Source organism: Monodelphis domestica, chromosome 1 (assembly GCF_027887165.1).
Source record: "Monodelphis domestica isolate mMonDom1 chromosome 1, mMonDom1.pri, whole genome shotgun sequence".
NCBI lineage: Eukaryota > Metazoa > Chordata > Mammalia > Didelphimorphia > Didelphidae > Monodelphis > Monodelphis domestica.
This window is the reverse complement of record NC_077227.1, coordinates 671351783-671375775: the sequence shown is the minus strand read 5'-3', so window position 1 is coordinate 671375775 and position 23993 is coordinate 671351783. Positions and strand designations below refer to the sequence as shown.

Genomic DNA, 23993 nt, shown 5'->3' with positions numbered 1-23993 from the left:
CCATATTTTACAATACAAATAGTGCAAACTGGAATGATTTGACCACTTCAAAGGATTCATTTTTTGCATTAATCAGGTCATAGTTGTAGATTTGCTGTACAAAAAAGAACCACTGTTTTTGGGGATATTTGGTCATCATGTATCGCAGAGCTTGTAAAAAGCATGGACAAAAATTACCATAGCTTATTTGCCAATATATCTTTCACTGGAGTAAGAAGCAGATAAAGTCCATAAAGTAAATGATAGGATTCATCAAATGACATCAGCATATACTTGGTAAGACTGAAAAAAAGAATGGAAATGTTAGAAAATAGAGGTAAGGGGGCAGCTAGGTGGCTCAGTGGATTGAAAACCAGGCTGGGTTCAAATCTGGCCTCAGATACTTCTTAGCTGTGTGACCCTGGGCAAGTCACTGGAACCCAATTGCCTAGTCCTTACCACTCTTCTGCCTTAGAACCAATATATGGTATTGATTCTAAGGAGGAGGTAAGGGTTTAAAAAAAACGAAAAGAGAAAATAGAGTTAAGCATTAAGTTAGGAAATTTGAGCAAAGACTTAGAGCCTATAAAAGTCTCTTGTCTATTCATATGAATACTTTCTTTGAGAAAAGGATGAGTAAGTGCTGGACAAGGTAAGCATTAACTGATGTCATAAAAAAGAAAATTATTCTATTTTAATAGAGAGGAAAAAACATATTAGTGAAATATTTGAATCAACTGCCTGTATATACTCAGATTATAAACTTCTTAGTGCAAAGATCAACATTAATACAAAAAAATTTTTTAAAGGAGGAAAATATAGATATTTTGTGAATAATGGTTAGATACTTGCAGCCTATTTTATAAATCCATTAAGAGTAAAAGAAACAGTGAAGGGGAGTAGAAAGAGATTCAGTCTTTGACCTAAAATGACTTGGGTTCAAGTCTTCCCTCAGACATCTGCTCTGTTAGGTGAATACGGGCAAGTCATTTAAGCTCTAAGTGCCCCAGGAGAGCCCTTTTCAGGGCCACTCCTCTGCCTGCTGTTACCCAACTCTTGCTCAGGGCTCTGAGAAGCTGGCGCTCGCTCCGCAGCCACACTATGGCAAAGCTGAGAGGCCTCAAGCAGGGCAGGGACTTAGGGATGTTGTCCGCCCCAAGCATGAGAAGACTTATCCCAGGGCAAGGGGCAGAGAGAACAAGCTTTGTTCCGATGGCCATGAAGGTGGCTTGAGCTGTTGCTGGGGAGCCAGGCTCCTCCAGGGCATCCCGGGCCCTCACCCATCTTTCTGATGCTGCCTCACTGAAATCCCATCTCCTCACAGCAGAATAGGGCTCCCTAGAGCAATGATATCCCAGGCCTGGAGCCCTGCATCCTCTCTGTCTCCATTTACAGGGTGGCTCTTTCATGGAATAAGAATATAAGACACAGAATAGGGACTATGATTCCAAATAGCACAGGGATTTTACTGTAGGTTGCAAATACAAACAAAACCTTAAGAAGCAGGTTTGACCACACATAATAAAAATGCTAACTAAAACCTAGACACCTGCCAGGACACAAACCTTAATAAAAGACACTAAGAGTTTGGTTGTGGGCTCTAACACACAGTACAGAAAAGAAAAAAAAAACAGCAGGAATAACTGATGTATAAAGCTGACAACATCACTATCCTCTGATCTTCACAAACCCTGGAAATAAATAGGAGATCAGGTCCTCTTATTCTCATTTGTACACATGAAGAAATAGACTCTGAGAGATTATGGAGCTCAACAAAGGTCACGGAGCTATGAAGTCATTAGAGAAAAGCTATGAACCAGGTCACTCCTGGTTGCAAGTCCAGAACTAATTAACAGCAAGAGACAGGGAGTCAAAAGGTTTAGGTTCAAGTCCCAGTACCGATAAATTCTAGTATATTATAGTCTCCATAAGCATATGAATATAGACTAAATGCAGCATACAATAAAATCCTTAATTCAGATTTATAAAGGTGTACATATGGCAAAGTACTTCTATGATAACTGATCCAGAGAACAAATGGGATTCCTTCAGGGGAATCCAAGGGAGCAATTTCGTATCCTCTGGGTCTCCTCAACATTGCTATTAGAACTGGCCACAAATGAGATTTTCTTCAGTTTGGGGGTCTTCTACAATTATTTCTCTTTAGACATATAATTTTCAGATCAGTCCCAGGGTCTCCAAAAGCTGCACTGGAATATAGTCTTCTGAAGTCAGGTTTTACTACCAGTATTAAGAAACAGAGGGTGCTCAATTCTGTGCAGTATTAAAAAAAGACCATTTTTAGGGAGAATCTTGGGTGATTGTTAATAACAACACAATACTACCACTATCCATTGTTATGTTTTAATCCATTTACCTTGATACAATATGGATTGGTAGGTAAGCAAATCATATTTATCTGATCTGAAGACAATATATAAAGGAATATTTTACCTTTGGTCAGGTATCTAGAGAAAATGAATAAAAGTAAATGGTTTCATTGTTTCAGTTTTTAAATGTTATCACAAGACAAATACACATGGTACTACCTCTTGTGTCTGGATTTATCCATGATGTTGCACAGTGAATTTTCAAGGGACATCCATTAAAAACCTTTGAAAAGCAAGCGCCCATCTGCAAAAACAAAATAGAATAAGGACAAGAAAAATCAACCAAACAAAAAGACTTTAACATGGTACACACACACACACACACACACACACACACACACACACACACACACACACACACACTTTTGGATAATTTCCCAAATAAGACAACTATAAGATATTTAAATTTTTTTCCTAATAGTAGAGGTAATATGTGAAAGTTTTTATGACTTTAGGTTTTGGGTATATCATAGAATGAGGATAGGGAAAAGAAAATCAAATTTTTAAAAATTCCTTCTGACTTTCTGAATAAATATAAGTTTTCTTAAAAATTTGTTCATGATTATTAGCTTAATAAAAGTATTTTAATATTCTAGAATAATAATAGAAAACAGAATAGTTTCTGCCCCATTCCCTTGGTTTTGCTTATAAAATGATTCTAATAGTTAAATTTAATATATGGGAAATGAAAGCAATGTAACCAAAATTAATTATTATTTCTCCCAAAGTCTCAAGGGAAACGTATCTTATGGTAAGTTTTCTTGAATAGAGCTTTATATTTTTTTCTCTCTAAAAAGCTTCATTAGGAAAATTTCAGAAGAATTTGTATGATGTTAAAGTTTGTTCTTCAAATTCTTTTGATGCTCATTTGAATTACGTTTGATGTTGGTCAAGAATCCAGTGAAATATCAAATGAAAAGTTCTCACTTCAGTCATGATCAACATTTATTTTTGATCATTTGTCAATTTAATTTATTTAATCCTTAAACTAATTGCTGAGAATATGGATAGAGCTGTGTAAAATGCCTTTCAAAATTATGCTGAATTAAAAGAATGACCTCTGGAATACTACGCATCATAATGTAGCACACATATATTCTCTGTAACCTCAAGGCAAGTAGCAACTGAGAGACACTAAAGAGGACAAACACCTTAGTTCAAAACTAGTGACTTAATGAAGTATTTTTGTCCAAGCAACGTACTTCAAATTGCTTACCTAAAATTTCATTTTACTCACATATCTAATAATGTGTTTTGAAGGTTTTAGTATTTTAAAAAAGGGTCTGATTCTACCCAGAATTTCTACTCGGTGATAGGAGATCACTTAAAAAAAGATAAGGTAAAACCCATGTTATATTGAAATCACTTAATTTAAATAATCCATTATATTTTAGGGTTATCTAAGTGGTACTAGAGTGTACTAGCCTAGAGTCAGAAGAACTCAGGTTCAAATGTGTGGCCTCAGACACTTCTTAGCTGTGTGACCCTGGGCAAGTCATTTAACCCTGTTTGCCTAACCCTTGCCATTCTGTATTAAAGAGTTGTTACTAAGACAGAAAGTATGGGGTTTAAAAATTTTTTTCCTAGATAGGATAGACCTGTGACTTTACCAATAGATGGTTGAAGAGGCTCTTTCTACTAACGCAAGCCAGTACCTAGTTCAAGAGGTTAAATGATTTGCTCTAAGCTGAACAGCCAGTATGGTGTCAGAGGCAGAAACTATCTATTTCACAATGTTGCCTCTTGCCAAGATACTTTAAAAAAAGTTTAAAATTTATCAAGGAAACATTTGCCCTTGGAAGTCCTAAGAATATGCCCTATTTTAAAGATGAATATAAAAATAAAAAGCAATAGCTAAATAAATAATCTGCTTCCTCTGAATTAAAATGCAATTTATTATCATTGTTATACATATTACACAAGCATGATTTTTAGTAGTTGCATATTATACTTCCCTGACTTTGGATTCTCAAAATGAGCTTCAGGTTAGCATCTATCTAACTTTGTTAATTATTAAGATGAAACAAGAGGTACTTAGCAGTTCTGCCTAAACTAGTAACATTTTTGATCATTCTAGGAGCACATTTTGGTAGCACATTACTCATCCTCAAAGATGTGTATGTGTATATATTATATATGGTACTATGCTAAGGAGATGAATTCTTTGGATCTCAGTGCACTGAAATTATACGTGGCCCTGAGAGGCAAAACACCGAATTATGGATACTCTCTTGGCAAGAACAGAAATGTTTGCAGTTTAAGAGGCTGCAGTCTAGCTAGAAAGGATTTTGAAGATAATCTAGTCTAAATCTCCTTCATTCTGTAAATAGGAAAAATGAGGGCCAGAAAGATTAAGTAATTTGATTAAGGTTATTGGTTATAAGGTTATTGATTAGTGTAAGTAATAGTGCTGATGAATACGGGCCTTCTGATTCCCAGGTTATTGATAACGAAGGAATTTGGGCTATAGAAAGTAGAATGGTATAGAACAAGCATGGAAAAAATATCATAGGCATAGTGTTTGTTTTATTTTGAAAATTCAAGCTATATACCAACTTTTTTAAATGTGTGGTGTTAGTAGTACATCATAGATACTCAAGATTTATTTATTGAATGAATATACTGTTTATTTTCATTTCTTCATTTTGACACTTTCATATTCTTTAAAATTAAGATAATGATTGAAAAAAAAACACCTTGCTTTCTTAGTATCAATTCTAAGACAGAAGAATGGCAAGGGCTTGGCAAGGTTAAGTGACTTAGCTAGCATCACACAGCTAGGAAGTGTCTGAGGCCACATTTGAGCCCAGGTCCTTCTGACTCCAGGCCTGGCTCTATATATACTTAGTTACTTAGTTGCCTCAAGACACTAATTTCTACCATTAAGGCAATTTCCTCCTGTAAGAATCAGTATTTTGAAATACTAATATTAAGATTCAAGGTAGAGTGACTCAACTCAAGAACATTTATTAAGAACTTACTATGTTTCTGATAGTAAGGTAGGGTCTAAGGGTAATAAGACAAAACTGAAAATGTTCCTGTCTACCCCAGAGGAGCCATGCAGATTCTACTGGGGAACCACAATATTGCACAATTAAATAGATAAAATAAACAAAGAAATTTTAAGAGGGAGAAAGTGCTAACAACAGGGGACATGAAGTAAGGCCTTGATGTGATTCCAGATTTAATAAAGATTCTTCTAATTTTGGATGTCAAATATTTTGCACTGTGAGAATTACAACAAATATTTTCAAAATGGCAATCATTTACCCATGATTCACACGAATTTCAAGTAATGTTGCTGTTTTCCTGTGTTTTGTTGAATAACTTACCTTTTTACCATTTGATACTTACATGTACTTTAGGCGTTGGAGGAAGACCATTACTAATGGGTTTCTAGAAAAAGAAATGCATTGGGCAAATTGTAAGTATAGAATTTATAAAAAGTGGACTTAATTTCAAAGATAATGTTAAAGATTAGGAATTAGTACAAAGGAACAGAATTTTTAAAACTGTACAGTAACTAAGAAATACTGAAAAAAGTCATAATAAATGAAATTCAAAAGGTACTATGAAATTCAAAACTCATGAAAAGAATAAACTCTAGATGAAACACTTATAGAAACTAATTGCTTAATATACATTTCAAATTCTATCCTATACCCAATTTTTTTTACTTTTGAAATAAGTGATTTTAAAGATAATTCCTTCATGTTAAATTTATTATGTTCTCCACTGTTATTACTGCTAACTCCTAAAGAGAACTTTCTATTACCATTATATAATAAATTCAGTTTACTTATCTTCCTTATAAAACTTAGGTTCTTCTATTTTATTATATCATCTGCTTACAACCAAAGTAATAATGTTGATTAATGTAATAAAAATGGCTGGTTTTATTTTAAACTTACAATCAACTAAATAGCTTTGAGTATAACCCAATAAAGGAATATTATAACTGAATAGGTTGTGTTTTTTTTTTTTGAGGGGGGATGCTGTTAATTTTCTCTTTAATTAGATTAGATTTGTAAGGCAAATCTACAAGTGGAAAAAATCAAAACAAAGCAGCACCAATAACTAAAAATATATGAATCCCCCAAAAGAAGGACAATATTATTTTGGAAAATAAAAGAATGGGTGGTCTGCTATTGGGGACACTGTTTTACTGTATTTTTAAATTCTTCCTTGTAAATTTGAACTACTTTATGTATATAGAACTATGTGTAAGCTATTCCCCAAATACCTAACATTGTGTATTTTTCTTAAAAAAAAAAAAAAGGGGGGGGGTATAGCAGGTGGATAGCTCAGTGGATTGAGAGCCAGGCCTGGAAATGGGAGGTCTTGAATTCATATCCGGCCTCAGACACTTTCTAGCTGTGTGACCCTGGGCAAGTCACTTAATTCCATTGCCCAGCCCTTACCACTCTTCTGCCTTAGAACCAATATATAGTATTGATTCTAAGGCAGAAGGTAAGGGTTTAAAAAAAAAATTAAAAATCTCTCTAAGATGTTATTTTTTTAATTCACAATGATATATAGTTTTTACTTAGAGAAAAAACTGAAGAGCAAAGTCTTTAGCTATCTATGTGGAGAATATCAGCACACATGCTGTGGAAGAAAATTTAAGTATTTTACTCTCTCTCTCACACTTATCTAATAGAAAAAAGTATCTAAAAATATGAGCACACTCTGAAGAATCATTTTCCTATGACCAATCAATCTTTCTTTAAGCATTCTCTCTAAAGAATCTATTTTTGTCTGGTTAAAGGTAAACTCAAAAGCTAATTCTAATAATCAAATTAATCAAAGATGACTTTCTCTATGTCTGACCACTTAATTTAGACCCAAATTACTTCAGCGGTGAAATCTGACTTGGGTTCAACAGATCTATAAACTTTAAAAACTGGTTAGGGCACAGAATGACATAAAAAGACTTCACAGCAGTATACTGTTTTTGAGTTTTTAAAGAAATATGATAAAGGTTTCATATTTAGATTAGACTAAGAAGTACTGAGAAAAATGATTTTGTAATATCTCTTTCAAAAAAGGAAAGGGCTTGGTAAAATTGCACAAAATGTTTTACTTAATGATGAAAATGTTTCCTAATACAATGAAAATATCACTTTAACTAGTAGATATAAAAATTTTTTCTAAAATCAGTCTCATTGAGATATTCTCTATGAGAAATATTAAGAATTTTTTTGATCAGCAACATATTGACAACTATATAGGGTTGGAGTTTCCACGTTTAAATAGATTGTTTTCTCTGAAGACTAATAACTATATCACTAATTTTATACAAGGCTAGGTCAGAGTTAGTTAGTCTAGAAAGAGATGCTGTAGCTTTCCTCCTCCTTAATAAGGAGATGTGGTCTTCTTTCTGTTGAGATAGCAGAGAGAGATTTTTTATAGTCACTTTATTGACACTGTTGGATATTGGTAAAAAGTTTACCCAATCGGAGCTCACATTTTGTAATGCATTCTTGTACAATCAAGCATTTTACAGTACATAGATTTCTAATGAACATGAATCATGTTTAAAATAGCAAAACTTGATTTTTTTCTCAAGTATTCTATTTCAGAAATTCCTTCAAACACAAAAGAGAATAGTAAGAATTACTTTTTTAGTTATATTTGTAAAATTACAGCATCACAATAACAGTAAAAAAGAATATAAAAGTGTCAGTGCAGTTTACAAATAAATACCTACTGGTACATCTTTCTTGTCTTTCCTTGAAAGGTTTGTGCCTCTATTTTCATTCTGCTGCTGGTATAATGAACCACCTCGTTCACCATTCAGCTGGAAGGAGTTCAGTCCATTACCTTAACAAGATATATTCAGTTATAACATGTTGTGTTGATGAGTACTGAGATTAGATTTAGGAGTGTTTAATTTCTCTATACAAGCACTTTCTAAAATTGAAAAGAAATATGCTTTCTGAAACAAGATAACTTCTATATGTATATTTTTCCTTATTTTATTTCCTTAATATTTTCTTACAGAGCAACATTTAAATTAGATAAATGAAAATTATTCACTAACTTTAAAATGTCACAAAAAAGAAATCTTTTAGATGAGAAATAAACATTTCTCCCAACCCATAATTTCAATTGCGGACAATATTTTCAATAAAAGTTAACATCTGTGCTGCAAAAAAGGGCAAGAAAGATGGTCACACCATTTCTCACAGCCCATGCCCCTAAAGTGTTCAGATTCTGCTTCCTTATGGTTAAGATTCCCTACTTTTCCCTTCCCAAGGCCATATGACAAATCTAGTGTCAGTGGATTTTACTTAGCTTTCCCCTTAATACCTAAAACAGTAGGTTTTTGTGGGGGTAACCGGGGAGGTGGTGGTCTAGGTGGAACTTGTGATGGCTTGGCTGGACTCTCGGGCACAGGACATCGCTTGATTGTTCCTTGATTATCATCTTCAGGGGCAGGAGTTTCCTGTGGTATGTAGATGGTTTTAGGCTGAAATGATACAGAAATCATAATATATGAGGTTCTGATTTTCCTGAAGGAATGGGCTTATTTAATAAACTACACTAAAATACTAAAAAAAAATACTAAAACATGTCCTCTGAAAACTTGAACATCTATAAGGACAAATCATCATCTTTTATTTGTATCAGACACTCAATCAATTTAAACAATTAAAAAACCCTCTAAATACAAATACTTGAATATATCAATAAATGAAAGTGGTGAAATGTTAATATGTTAAGCAAATGTATTCTTCTTACCTTTACAGGGCTATATCTGAAAAGTGTCATTCAGTTTGTATCCAATAATATCATCACTATGTATAAATGGTAAAATGTATCTTTTAATAATGGTGAATTTTTGTCTATGACAGGGATTTAAAATTTTTTTGTGCCATGGACCCCTTTGGCAGCCTGGTGAGGCTCATGCATGACTTCCCAAATAAAATTTTTTAAATAACTAAAACAAAATACATAGCCCCAAAGGAAACTAATCACATTGAAAAATAATTTGACAAAATTTGTTAAAAAACAAACAACAAAACAAGCCCATGGATATCAAGTTAAAAAATTTCAGTCTATGCAGATGATTTCCAAATCTATATATCCAATTCATATATTTCCCAATTACTAGTCTTTGGTCCATTTTGCCATTGGACTATTTCAACTGGATGTCCCTCATATGTAAATGAAGTGGACCATCCTTGCCCCAAAACCTGCTCCTCTTCTTAACTTCTCCATTCATGTACCCCCATCCTTCTCCTAGTCACCTACCCATTTGTAACCTCATTTGCAAACTCTCCCTCTTTTCCCCACAGCCAAAAGATGCCTTTTCTTGCCAATTCTATCCCCATATGATTCGAATCTAATATAGTCTCTACACTGCTGATTCTCAGATCTACTTCTTTAGCCCTAACCTCTCTCCTGACCTCGAGTCTTGCATCTCCAGATCCCTATTTTATAGCTCCAACTCTATGTTCAGCAGACATCTTAAAATCTAACAAATCCTGAACTGATCTCATTATCTTTCTTCCCCAAACCTCCCCGTTCCAGGGGGAGAGGGGAGGGCACCCCGCTCTTCTAATCCCTCAATTCAGGCATTCTTCTCAACTATGCCCTGTCTCTTGTCTCATCTGTAGCCAAAGCCTGCCACGATTCTTGAATGAATCTGCCAGCCAGGCTAGTCTAGATGTCCTCTGACTACTGAACTAGTCTCCAGGGGGCTGCCAGAGGCAGCGCCCCCCCCCCATTGGGCTGTCAAAGGACTCTCCCTAAATCATAGAGGTGCACAGGCCACCTTATAAACTCCAATAGCTCCTTAGTACCTTTAGGATGAACTATACAATCCTCTGGCATTGAAACCCTTCCTTAACCAGGACTCTTCCTACTGTTTCAGTCAGTGTCCCGGGCTGCTCCTAGTCTAAGTCTGGGCCTTTTCTGCCTCCTGGCTTCCTCTAGCTTTTTTAAAGTTCCAGCCAAAATCTCATTTTTTATAAACCTCTCCCGACACTGCTTCAAGCGAGTGCCTTCCCTCCGCTAATTATTTACAATTTGTCCAATAGAAAGTTTATCTGTACAGCTGTTGGCAGGTGAACTCTCCAGTTAGGCTGCCCCCCCCCCCTCCAAGCCACAGCTGTCTTTTGCCTTTTTCTTTGTCCTCTGGCTCAGTACAGTGACTGTTACAGAGTAGGCAGGACTTTAATACATGTTTATGACAAAATGATATCTACATTCAGTTACTTTTTTGAGGGTTTTTTTTTTAATTTTCCAAAGTAAACAGATCTGTGGTTATCAAAGTTTAGGAAATGTGATTCAAATAATCTGGCATTATACTCAAAGGCATCTTGAATCTCCAGAGTATAATTCTTCCATCAATGAAGAATGAAATTCCTCTCTCACATCCTTTAAGAAAGGATTCCTTAATACTGTAAAGGTCTTGTTTTCAACCTTTTACTATTTTAAAGTTACCAATTTGGCAGTTGAAATACCACATAATGTTTCCTCTTCTCAGACCTGTCCAATGAAATTGCTAAACAAAAATTAAAAATTAAATTCTATTCTGGCAGTTGATATGACTATAAGATATGTATGATAACATGCTTACTACTTTATAAACTGGTAGCTTTTCTATACTGCCGGCATGCTAAGAATTCAGACCAAAAAATGTAGGTGGAAGTTGGTTAGGTGTAGTCACTAACTGTTAAAAAGCATAGCAGTAATCCCCCAAAAGGCATCTTTTAAAAAAGCAATAGATGATGATGTCAAAAGGAGTCAATTACAAAATAATGAACAGTGAGGGTACAAAATATCAACATGCAAAATCAGTGCACAACAGGGAGATGGACAGTGGATTTGATGTAGGTCATAAGCCTCAGGAATGAATATAATACTAAATATTCATTCTAAGATAGAAGGTGAAGACTTTAGAAGGAAAAAAAAAATCTCCTTCTAAAGTCTTCACCTAGGGGGCAGCTGGGTAGCTCAGTGGATTGAGAGCCAGGCCTAGAGATGGGAGGTCCTAAGTTCAAATCTGACCTCAGATACTTCTCAGCTGAGCTGTGTGACCCTGGGCAAGTCACTTGACCCCCCCATTGCCTTGCCCTTACCACTCTTCTGCCTTGGAACCAATACACAGTATTGACTCCAAGATGGAAGATAAGGGTTTAAAAAAATATAAAAGTCTTCACCTTCTCAATTTGGAACTATGCCCAAAGGGCTCTAAAGGACTGTCTGCCCTTTGATCCAGCCATACCACTGCTGGGTTTGTACCCCAAAGAGATAATAAGGAAAAAGACTTGTACAAGAATATTCATAGCTGCACTCTTTGTATTGGCAAAAAATTGGAAAATGAGGGGATGCCCTTCAATTGGGGAATGGCTGAACAAATTGTGGTATATGTTGGTGATGGAATACTATTGTGCTAAAAGGAATAATAAGGTGGAGGAATTCCATGGAGACTGGAACAACCTCCAGGAAGTGATGCAAAGTGAAAGGAGCAGAAGCAGGAGAACATGGTACACAGAGACTGATACACTGTGGTACAATCAAAGGTAATGAACTTCTCTACTAGCAGCAATTCTGAGGGACTTATGAGAAAGAACACTATTCATATCCAAAGGAAAAAACTGGGAGTATAAACACAGAAGAAAAACAACTGCTTGATCACATGGTTCAATGGGGATACGATTGGGGATGTAGACTCTAGACAATCACCCTATTGCAAATATCAATAATATGGAAATAGGTCTTGATCAATGACACATGTAAAACCCAGTGGAATTGCTGATTGGCTACAGGAGAGGGTTTGGGGAAAGGGAGGGAAAGAACATGGATCTTGTAACCATGGGAAAATACCCTAAATTAATTAATTAAATAAAACTTCCCAAATAAATAAACAAACAAATAAATGAAATAAATAAATAGATAAAAGATAAAGTCTTCACCTTCTGTCTTAGAATTGATACTAAGCATTGGCTCCAAGGCAGAAGAGCAGTAAGGGCTAGGCAATGGGGGTTAAGTGACTTGCCCAGGGTCACCCAGCTAGGAAGTATCTGAGGCTAGATTTGAACCCAGGATGTCCTGTCTCTAGGCCTGGCTCTCAATCTATTGAGCCACTTAGTGGCATCCTCCAGTATATTCTTAGTGATTCAATGTAGAGAGAAAAGTCTTTTATTATTACTCTTGTTCCATCATCAAAACGTCTAGCAGCTACGTTTACCCACAGCATAGTTTCACCACCCCAGCTCTCTGGGTTGTTTATCCTCTTGCTCCCTTTTCTAAGGGCACAATCTTAGCCATGTGATTTCAGGCAGTCATCCCATGATGGGCCTCAGTTTTCAGATCTTTAATGTGGGCTTGTTCCCCAGGGCAAAGCTGGGTTTAGTTGACACTTAAAAAACTGTTGTCACCTCCATGACTCCCTTCAGTCCAATACAGCAGTATAGAATTCTTTTGAGGATCCTCCTGAACATGTGTGAGGCATGTCCCGCCAGGATGATCATTCCCATTTTATAGACTGAGTGAGGGAAATGAAATGGTCCTGGCCATGGAGCCAGCCCATGGGGCTCTCTGGCAGGGGCACCATGGGAAGAAGAGGGATAGAAATAAAACACTATGCTTAACTATATGAAATGTCGAAAAGAAGAGGAATTTTAGAGTTCTCTACAATACCTGGAAGGCCTTCCTTTTCTTTCCATACCTTTTCTCCCCATTCCCCAAAGTACTTGCATGGATAATTTCTACCTTCAAGAAGCTAATGGCCTAAGTTTGGTGCTGAGAAAAGATGAAAGAGCTTTATTTTCAAATCTAGGGACAAAGGTCAGAAGAGAGAATGAGAGAGCTTTCTATTCCTTCAAGAATAGACACACCTTCAGATTCATATCTAAGCACACACAAACACAATCCCCATGCCCACATTCTAAAGTTAACTAAAAATAATTATTATATAAAGTTTTAAATGATCCACACTTCTATATATCCATTACTACTCTCCTATGAAAGTTGACTATTATCATGGTATCCTTTAAAAAATTATTCACTAATCACAATACATTCTTGAAAGATTAAACTTCCAAAAGATGAATAAAAATGAAACTTAAAAACATCACATTGTAGTCTTAGCAATTAAGTCCATTTTTCTTTACTACTATGTTATGTGATACGGATATCAAAGAAAGTTATTAGGCTGCTTGATTCCATCAAAATGGCCGTGAGAGAAACAAAGGAGAACTATTTTTATATATTTCCAAAATTCAATTAGTAAAATAAACTTGCTTACCTTTGGTGGTAAAGGAGGTGGAACCTTGGCTCTCATCGTTGAACTAGAAAATAGTTAATTAAAAGTCTAATATGAAGTTTTAGAAGTGAAATATCATTTTATATATATATATATTTTTTTAAGCTTAAAATAGTCTTTTATTTTTTATTTTAAAATTACAGCAAAATAAATGGTGAATCCTATGATTCTGAAGATTTTACAAATCTTACTGTCAGTTTGAAATATACTGAGCAGATAAGATTTCAATAATTTTTAGATACTATATGGTAAAGAGAATTGGAAAAGAAAATTACTATACTTCAACATTTGTAGCTTTTTAAGGACAATTTTTCAAGGTAAGAGATTAAGTAAATGTTTGAGAGACCATTACACCATACAATTAGTTTTTATTATCATTAGGCATAAAATAACACTGGAGAGCTTATAAAAAAACTTATCTGGGGGCAGCTGGGTAGCTCAGTGGATTGAGAGCCAGGCCTAGAGATGGGAGGTCCTGGGTTCAAATCTGACCTCAGACACTTCCCAGCTGTGTGACCCTAGGCAAGTCATTTGACCCCCATTGCCTAGCCCTTACCACTCTTCTGCCTTGGAGCCAATACACAGTATTGACTCCAAGAAGGAAGGTAAGGGTTTAAAAAAAAACAACTAACTTATCTGGGTTCAACTGAAGCCCCTCAGATATAGAATATATATATTTAAATTATAAAGAATTTATTTAATTAAAAACAGGTTCATTTAATATTACCTTGAGTTGTGCCATAAACATAATAGTTACTTAATTTATTTGAAAAAAAAAAAGTTGAATTCAATGAAATTTTAAAGTTAGAAGGGACCTTATGGATTATCCATCCAATTCAATTTTCTCTTTTTAAGAGAGGAAACTATTGTTTCAAGAGGCCAATAACTTGAGAGTTTTAAGTTAGTGGCAGAATCAGGATTATAGATCTCTAACCCCAGGTTTCCTCTCCATCACTTTCCAAGACATAATGCTAGCTTCTTTTTCCTTTTCTTATAAAAATGATCATGATCTTCTCTAAAGTCTTATAATAGCATGAGGTTTGCCCTGAGTTCTTCAAGGTTTTGCCAGTGGAACATGAGTTCTAGCAAGATCTATCAAAGTAGAACATGTGAATGTGAATGTGAATAGCCTGGCTATGAACAATGTCAGACGTCAACGAACTTAGTCTAGCTAAGTTTGGAGAGGCTCATCCTCAGGCTGAATGGAGGATGATAATCTTTTTGACCAGAGCAGATTCTTAACAAGTATCTGCTGAGTTATAGCTTACGAGAGGATCTATGTCAGTGGAAGGAACATTCAAACCAACGAAAGATTCCTGAAGTTCTGAATTATCTCAGAATTTTTTCCCATTTCTACATAATATGTATAATAAAGGGTGTCTTAAAAGTTCCAGTGACGTTTTAAGGCATTAAAACTTCATAAATATGAGCTTGTGTGTTAGAATAACATATCCTTTATTTTAAATACTGTCTCTTCCCATGAAGTAGGTCCTTAAAAAATATTGTCAGGTGAATTTAATAACATAACCTAAACTAATAACCTTGAGGAAGAGAAATAGAATCTGAATCAACAACTGAGATGAATGAGAAAAATTTTATGTAAAACTTTTAAGTGGAGGCCAACAAAATCATGGAAAAAAACAAGGAAAGAAACTGGTATTTTCTGGGACTACTGATTGCTTTGAAAATTACAGTATTATATGTAATTCATAAATCAGAATGAATTTTTTTGCTCTCATTATGAATGAATTTTTGCTCTCATTATGAATAGCATATAAGATGAGGTCCAAGGACTTACTGTTTAGATTCATCATCATCTCCTTCTTCATCGTCTAAATGTGCCACGTGTCCCCTAAAGAGATTAGACAATAAAACAGTTAAAAGATTTACTGATTAGAAGAGAATACTACAACACACAGGAATGGCAACTTTGGTTAAGAATTTTATTCTTTATAGTTTACTCTTTGCCTGCAAAGATACAATGAGGCAAACAAATTATTAGAGACAATATATAAATTTTTTAAAAATAGCATAGATGAAAATTACCTCTGATGTAACTCTTCTTCAACAGACTTCAAAAGACTCCTTTGAAAATCAAAACAAAAACATTCAGTAAGTGCATACAGAGGAATAAAATTACTTAGATTATTATCATGAGAAGTATAAAAATAACATCATTTATGTTTAAACACAGTTTCAAGAATATACTAAAAAAGTTGGATTAATTATCCTCATTATTCACGGAAACAACATTAACTGATGGATTACCAATAATTTTTGTGGACCATCAACTTTATTCATAAATAGATTAAACAATGGGATCTTAATATTTAATTTTAAAAAGTACCAGTTTAAAGAAGACATTTATTACAGAAAGTCACAATAAAAATGACAAAAAATTAATTTCAGGATTACAGTCAGGGATTTCCAAGATTGATCACTGAGAAATTAACCTAATTCTTTTTCAAAATAAGGAATATAACATTTTCCAAAAGTCATGCTCCTGAACAATCCTACAAGATGAAACATGTTGGATCTCTCTGCAAAAGCATGCATGCATGTGATGTGAATACATGAATGTAGCAGCACTTTGCTTTCACAGAAGACAAAGTTACTTACCTGCAGAAACTGTTCTCCAGGGGTGTACGGGCAAACAAATTTACACTTTGGGGAGTTTGAGCCTGAATTAGACCAAATGGAAGGATACTACATTTAGGCCCAGTGCAAAGTTTTCTTGTCAGGAGAGGAACAGGAAAACTAAAGCCTTCCATAGACGAATCAATTTCCTTTGATGCAAGGAATCTGAACTTTTAAAAAATATATTTTGATCATTTTATTTCACTATAATTTGACTTTGTAAATCCTATAGATTTTGTTTTGTGTATTTAAAAACATCATTCTAAGTAGGGCTCCATAGATTTCACCTGACTGCCAAAAGTCACGGACCCTGCTATAGTAGAATGAGTAAATAATCATCTCTTCTATAATAAGTCCTCTTGGAATTTACATTTTTCAGGAGACAAAACATTCACATATAAGTTTATAAAATGCACTAAAAAAATACACATTAATTGTTTTGGTAGAGAGAAAAGACTGTGAATCAGAATGGCTTCTGACATACAAAGGCGGTGCTTTAGCTGAGCTTTGAAAAAAACAGAGAGGCATCTAAGAGGTGAAGGTAAGCAGGGGGTGCACAGCAGGTATCAGAGAAACTCTGCAAAGGCCAGGAGGTGGGAGAATGTAGTGCCACAAGAGGGCAGAGTACATGCATGCTAATGTATTATCAGTCTGGAAACAGAGCAGCCAAGGTGCAAAGGACAGAAGGTTTTGGGTCCTTGTGATTCATATGTTTCATGAACTCCCTCTGAATTATTATGAACAAGAATGAGAATTTTAATGATGGAGTTCACAAATTATAAAATGTCAGGCTCTTAGAAACAACCTCAGAGATCCCATATTTCAGTGTTTTCTTTTATAGGTGTGTAAATCAAAGCAGTGGTTACTCAACATTTTCAATAGGTAAAGTAACCTGTTAGCACCTTCAAACATAAAATAATTTACTCCAAAATAAGTAAATTAATAAAAGTCTGCTGAGGTTAGGTGAAAAGGACACATTTCTAATCGAATTTCGAGCCCTACTTTCTATTCTGTAAGAGGGAAACTTGAGGTCCCTAAATTAAGCTAACTTTTCTAATTCACAGAGTTCTAACAAAGGAACATTTAAAGTACTTTTCCAGACTAAATATTAGGTCACTGAAATCTATACAAGACTACAGAAAGAAGTCATGACACTGTCAGGTTAGGTAACTTCTAGTCAGGAAATGCCCTTCTCCAAGAACATGGCAACGCCCCTAGTTCTTAGTAAATAAGACCTAGAGAGTGAAGCAATACATGAAGAAGGCAATGCTGTATCCAGGTTCATAGTTATGAAGGGGGATGAATTGGCACAGCAATCAGTCTTCCTGATTTCAAGTTCAGCACTTTATCTACTACACAGACCTGCCTCTGAAAAATCTGATCTCTATAAACAGGACAAGCATTTATTCTTAGGACATTAATTGATATTTTCTTATTTATAAATATAACAGAATTTTGGGCAAGAAATAATGAAGAGGGAATAGGGGAGAATTTCTATTCTAGAATCTTAAAATATTAATGAGGAAAATAAAAAATAAGAGGTTTATACTTTTTTTTAGAAGTTCTAATTCTTGCCAGTGACTAAAATTGAAGGTAGGGGATAGAGAGGAATTAGGATTATAATCTTCTCTCACGTAACTAGTACTTTGAGAAGAGGGAAAAGGGTAGTAAACTTATGTGAAATCTAATAAAATCTTATTTAAAAAATAGTAAGCATGGGCATCTTTTCTTCCCCGGTGTGTGGAATGCTTGATTGCATTAACTGTAACCTCCTTGACAGCAGGGATTCGCTTCTCTCTTGCTTTGTATCCCTAGCACATAGCACAGTGCCTGGCACATGGAAGGGGCTTAATAAACTGGATTTTTAAAAAGCCTCTGTGATATGAAGAGAGTAATCCACTGTTGAGACTAATAAATTATTTTCTGGCATATTCCATATTTTGTGAGCATGAGGAATAATAGGATAGTAGAACTAAATTAGTTACTATTCAATATTCTTCTTCAAACAACAGTTTTTGCTTATTTGGGCTGTATTTAGCCTACCAAGGTTTTATTAAGAAAGTTCTGATTCTGAAATTTTGGTCAAATAACAAAACATGGAAGGAATAAAACATCAAAGTGCTTATTTTATTTAGACTTAATTAAATTAGGTAGTCAATGTAATTCCAAACCAGGAACCTGAGAGACAAAGCTCACCAATGAAAGAGAACTGAAATTCACTGGAAGAGAAACTGGCCCCGATGACTGCCAACAGTATCCACAAGGACCAAGTCTCTGAAACTAGTTCAATGTACCTCCTTCCTAAACCAGTGTCATCCAGGTACCTTCCATCACCTGAGAGGGCTCCAGGTTAACTTGGCTATCAATAACAAAAAAGAGTTTAAGAGAGCTCTCAGATTTTTTTTTTTAATAAAAAGGTAAACAAACAAAAAACCACACATAGCACATGGGGTTTGGCTCTTGAAATGAAGAAAAACTTTAAAGGGCCATAAGTTGTTAACTCTGTTCACTTCAGAGATAAAATGCCAAAGATGATATGCAAAGAAAGAACAGTTTCACTGCTTCTGGGAATTTTGCTTTTGGTTTCTCTGGGAAAAATAGCATCAACAACATAGTAGCTCTTCTCCCCGCACTCTCCACTCCACCTTAAATCCTCACTTTTAGTCCTAGTAACAACTCTAAGACAGAAGAACAAGGGCTAGGCAAATGGGGTTAAGTGACTTGCCAGGGTCACACACATCTAAGGCCAGATTTGAACTTAGCCCCTTTGTAGTTTTGATTAGGTACTTTCTGCCTGATCCACAAGTGGAAATATGTCTGCCTGAATACCTATGGAGAGAACAGGAAATACTCTGAGTTTTCAAACACTGCCCAGTCACAAGAATGAAGCAGACACAAGTAAATACAATAAAGAGGAAGTGCTACATCCATGCTCATGTCACATGTATGGAATATGCCTGTACACAGAACACAGCCAAAAGGTCCAAGTTTTGGCCAACCTACCTTGCCAGAGACTCGTTATATAGAGTACAATTCCTTAAGCAGTGATCCAATTAGTCAAAAAATGAAGGTTGTGAAAATTATTAGCATTCTTTTGCCTAGCCAAAATAAATTACACTGTAAATAATTTTAATCAGACAGTGGAAAGTTACTTTTCTTAATTACAGGAAATAGGTCTTTTGTTGGTATTGCATTTTTCAATTCTTCTATAAGATTTTTATATTTTGAAAATTATTTATTAAAACAAAAATGAATTAAAGCAATTTTATAAAACTATGATTAATCAATATTTTATGTTCACATTTGCTCAAAAAGTCAGTGTCAAATTTAAACCAACTCATATGACACTTAAAAATTCTTGAGTTTTATATTTGCTATCAAATATGACTTTTCTAACTTCTAGAAAGCTAAAAACAACTAGAAATAGCAACTGCATCTAATTTTCACACAGGACATTTTAATATATCTGCTTTTTTAGGAAATATCTTTGCAGAATATTTTTGGGTATTATAAAGAAATTTATTATGTCAAATTAAAATTAATTAGGTTACCAATTAGATTGAAAGGGTTCAAGTCCTTATTCTAGAGAACTGATGTCCATATTGGCAAGATAACAAGTCTGAAATAGTAAATGTTTAACTGATCTTCAAACAAGGTATGACTATTAAGGTAGGGTTCCAAATCTGTGGGGGATACATTTCAGGATCTACCACAATGGCTGAAAATGCAGATAATGAGGGACACTTGCTGACCTCATAAATATGTTCTCTCCCTCTTTACTCCTGCCCCCAGCTTGGTATCATATCTCCCCCCACAAAAAGCTTTTTAAAAAGTGAAAGGAAACCTTCAAAAGTGACGTCAGACAGCTCTTTGCCTGTGGGTAAACTGAATCCTTGGATAAGAGGGCACTACTGTATTTAGATCTCAAAAAGCTATTAGTATTAAAAAACTACTTTCCAACTCTCTACTTTAAAACACAGAATGGGGGAACATGAATGATACATAACACAAGTCCAAACACCCAATAAAATTTTTTAAAATTTATTTTGGATATTATGGTCAACTAAAGATTCCTTGAACATGTTGATAATTGAGACCCTAACTATTAAAGCATAATTCACTTTCATGAATGAAAACTTATGATTTACAAAGTATAAAACTAGGGTAATGTAGGCATACGACCTCAGTCAGGAATTTTAATAATTGTCTGAAGAGTAATAAAATGGGAAAAAAGTAATTTTTTTTATTTTAAAAAATATAACAGCTGAACATGTCAACTATTCCTTTAAGAGAAGATCTTCAAAAGGCTGGCTGGAGTATTTCTTCTTGCTTTCTAAGTAGCTAGTAAAGGTTAGAAAACAATGAATCCAAGTATGTTTGTGCATAAGTCTAAAAATAACAAAATTTACATTTTTATAGATGTTTAAGGTTTGAAAAGCACTTTCTTAGACCAACCCTTTGAGGTAGGCAGTGTAAGTATCATAATCTCTATTTTACTGAAGAAGAATTTGACAAAAGGAGACCTTCACAAAACTAATGAAGCCATCACAAACTTAATAAGTTTCAGAGTTGGAACTCAAAACCCAGGTGTTTTATTTCTAAGCCTATGAGTTCCCCCATTCCCCTCCTCACTACTATATACTAAACAGAAAAGCAAATGACTATAAAATGCTCTACTAGTTGTTTCAAGATAACACTTATGGGGAAAAAATGTTCTAGGAGAGAAATGGGAAAATATACACAATATGAACAGAACAAATTTGAATCAAAAAAGTTTTGTATGTGGTAACAAACAGGATTTTTAATAGATTCTGAAATGGGCTAAACATACAAAAGAGAAATCCTTTTAGTGATTCTTTGAGGAGTAAATTGAACATAATTATGAATTGAATTATGCATCATCTCCAAACAATCAAGAATTAATTGAATCTGTTAAAAGAATGGAGTCAATGAAGTTTAAAAAGATTTTCAAAACCATAACCATATTATTGAAAACCTTGAGTATTTATATAGATTCGTGGTCCTCAGGTTCTAGAATGCAATATAATAGCATTTTTTGATTGATACAAGAGAGATCAAAGCAATACTTGATATTCATACTCCCCTAATTTGGTATATTTATAGCATCTGTCCAAGATGATTACTGGATGAAATGGAACCTTACCAGCACACATTTTTCCTCAGGTGTGTATTTAAACCACAATGTTCCAATTAAATACTAGTCTTTCAGTTAATTCAAGTTATATGCTTCAGCTGGCTCACAGAATAAAAAACATTATAGGCAGAAGACTAAATGGAAATAAGAACTGTCATTTATATATATTTAGATCAAAATAGAGATTTATATTTTACTTTGTAATAGTGAGGGGCTGGCAATTATATGAAACATTTTCTAAAAAAATTTGAACTGATCTATCTAAATATAAGAAATAAAATTGAATTATTTGCACAAAAGAAATCTAAAAGATGAAAAATATTCTTCTATGGGATATAATTATAACTCTGGTCTGATATGTTAAAATAGAAAAGATAATTTTCAAATATAAGTTAATATAAATTTTACTTACTTATTTGCACCTAAAAAATAACTGCTCTGTTGTCCTTGTCCATATTCTAGTTGAAGATCCTAATTTTACAAAGTAAAATGCTTGGTTAGACAAAAAAAAAAATCAATAATAAAGCCAAAAGTGAATTATATAACTGTACATTTTATCAAAAGAATAAAATTACAAATAAAAAGAAATCTATATTGCTTATGTTTTTAAAATTGTAGTATGTTTAAAGCCTTCTAGAATAACAGAATTAAGAATTTGTAGCTGTTATAAAAACATTAAATCCATTTCTATGTGGGAATGCTTCATCTACGTATATTGCCATTTAAATATAATCCCATGGCTATACCTGATTGCTAAGTCACTAAAGCAACTAAATAGGAAATTTTTAAAAATTCATTTAAAGCCAAGATGCAATTAACCAAGAATTTTGATAGAGTACATTAATGACTGATAAAACAAAACACAGATGTGCTTTTCTATCACTTTCTGCTTTATTTTCACAAGTTAAAAAAGCAAAGCAAAACAAGTTGCATCTTTAAAATCTTTTAAGCTTTTAAAAGTCTAAAACCTATAAAAGGCTTTATTTTTTAAATGTTTTAAATGAATGAACTAATTTCTTAACTGATAAATCATTAGTAATTATAATTGATTATTAAAACTAGTTTTTCAATTACTCTTAAAACATTCTATAATTTTAATCAAAAGTATACTGATATCTACTATTAAGCTAAATATATAGACTGGACATCCTATTAGTACACTAAAAATTTATGCCTGTCACTAATAATACAAAATATCTATGTAAACCACTCTCGCTATGCTTTTGTGGACTATTGATTTCAGACTGTGAAAAAGTAAAAATCAAATGACTGAAGGCCAAGAGCATTCTTAGGAACAAAAACAAAATTTTTATGACCGTGGAGAGCATATCAAAAGACTTTCTTCTCCAACAGATAAGACATTAATTTTAAAATAGTGTTATAACAGAGCTGAATATTTAATATTTAATTTTTATTAGTAATTTGCATTTATGCTTTTAGATGAATTTATAATTTTTTTCAGGGTGATATCAATTGTTGTTTATATCAGTTTTCTTGTTCTATATATTTTGCTTGTTTTCACCTAAGAGGACACATAAATTCAATCTTCTATCACAATCACTAGAAGTCAAGTGATATAGCTAGAATAGTTTATTTATATATTACACAGATGTAAAAAAATCTCTTTATAATCTGTTTTCTGAAATGTCAAAAAGTTTTTAGTGAGAATGAAAACACAGATGTGCTTTAGACAAAGCTTAAATCCATTTCCTTTCATTTTTTGGTTTACTGTATCTAATGTAATTTGTTACCACAGAGAAAATTTAAAAAACAAATTATAGTATTATAAAGTTGGTTAAATTCCAATTAAAAACAAAGTTCATTTTACTATGATGCTATTTCTTAAAAGGATAAAATCAAAATGTTATCCTAGTGTTTGTAAACAATAAAAACAAAATTTAATTATATGAAATATTCAGAATTCCTCATGCTAACTGTTCCTTATACTTTACATTTTTGGTACGATTTATTTACCAATTATTGTAATTTTATTTTTAAAAAACTTTATTTTAGCACTGATCAAAAGTAGTCCTAATATCTATAGGTATGATTCTAACCACAAATATTTTTTCCTAAACTTAGATACTGAAGGATACCTACCAGGATAATGTGAATGATCAAAAAACCCTGCAAAATTAGGAATTTTATCTCTTGCTCAGCTAGCCACCATGACCCCAAGAGTAGTCTTTTCACAGATGACAAAAATGGACAAAAAATTACAATCAAACAATAGTTTCTATTGCATAAGTACCAATAAGCCAATTTTACTAATAACTGTGATAGGAATACCTAATTATTAATAACAAATAAAAATTTGATGGCAATGAAGAAAATAATAACTAAATGAGGTTAGTAACCTTCTAGGGAAAGGAAAAATGCAGAGTTAAAATCAGTTAAGTGAGAATTGTTAAGTAAGTCAGTAGAATTTGGAATGACTGAAGGAAAGACATTTATACCAGTAAACAGATTTTTATAGTTCATGTATCCAAAGTCGGGTTTAGATACAGGGACAAACATTAAAAGCAAATATGAAATGCTCATATGTTAAGAATCA

At 33.7% G+C, this 23993-nt stretch overlaps 1 protein-coding gene across 4 annotated transcripts in view; it reads right to left on the bottom strand.

Annotated features, from left to right (window-relative positions):
* The window catches only part of MAP4K3 (mitogen-activated protein kinase kinase kinase kinase 3), a 208890-nt gene that overhangs the window by 30690 nt on the left and 154207 nt on the right, over window positions 1–23993 (bottom strand). For all 4 annotated transcript variants that reach the window (XM_056825971.1, XM_001364038.5, XM_007476998.3 and 1 more), the window contains 8 exons: window positions 21852–21910; window positions 15694–15732; window positions 15446–15499; window positions 13630–13672; window positions 8682–8841; window positions 8080–8192; window positions 5724–5765; window positions 2529–2613 (listed from right to left, as the gene is read on the bottom strand). In XM_056825971.1, coding sequence (XP_056681949.1) covers window positions 2529–2613; window positions 5724–5765; window positions 8080–8192; window positions 8682–8841; window positions 13630–13672; window positions 15446–15499; window positions 15694–15732; window positions 21852–21910 — 595 coding nt within the window. The remainder of the gene's footprint in view (window positions 1–2528; window positions 2614–5723; window positions 5766–8079; window positions 8193–8681; window positions 8842–13629; window positions 13673–15445; window positions 15500–15693; window positions 15733–21851; window positions 21911–23993) is intronic.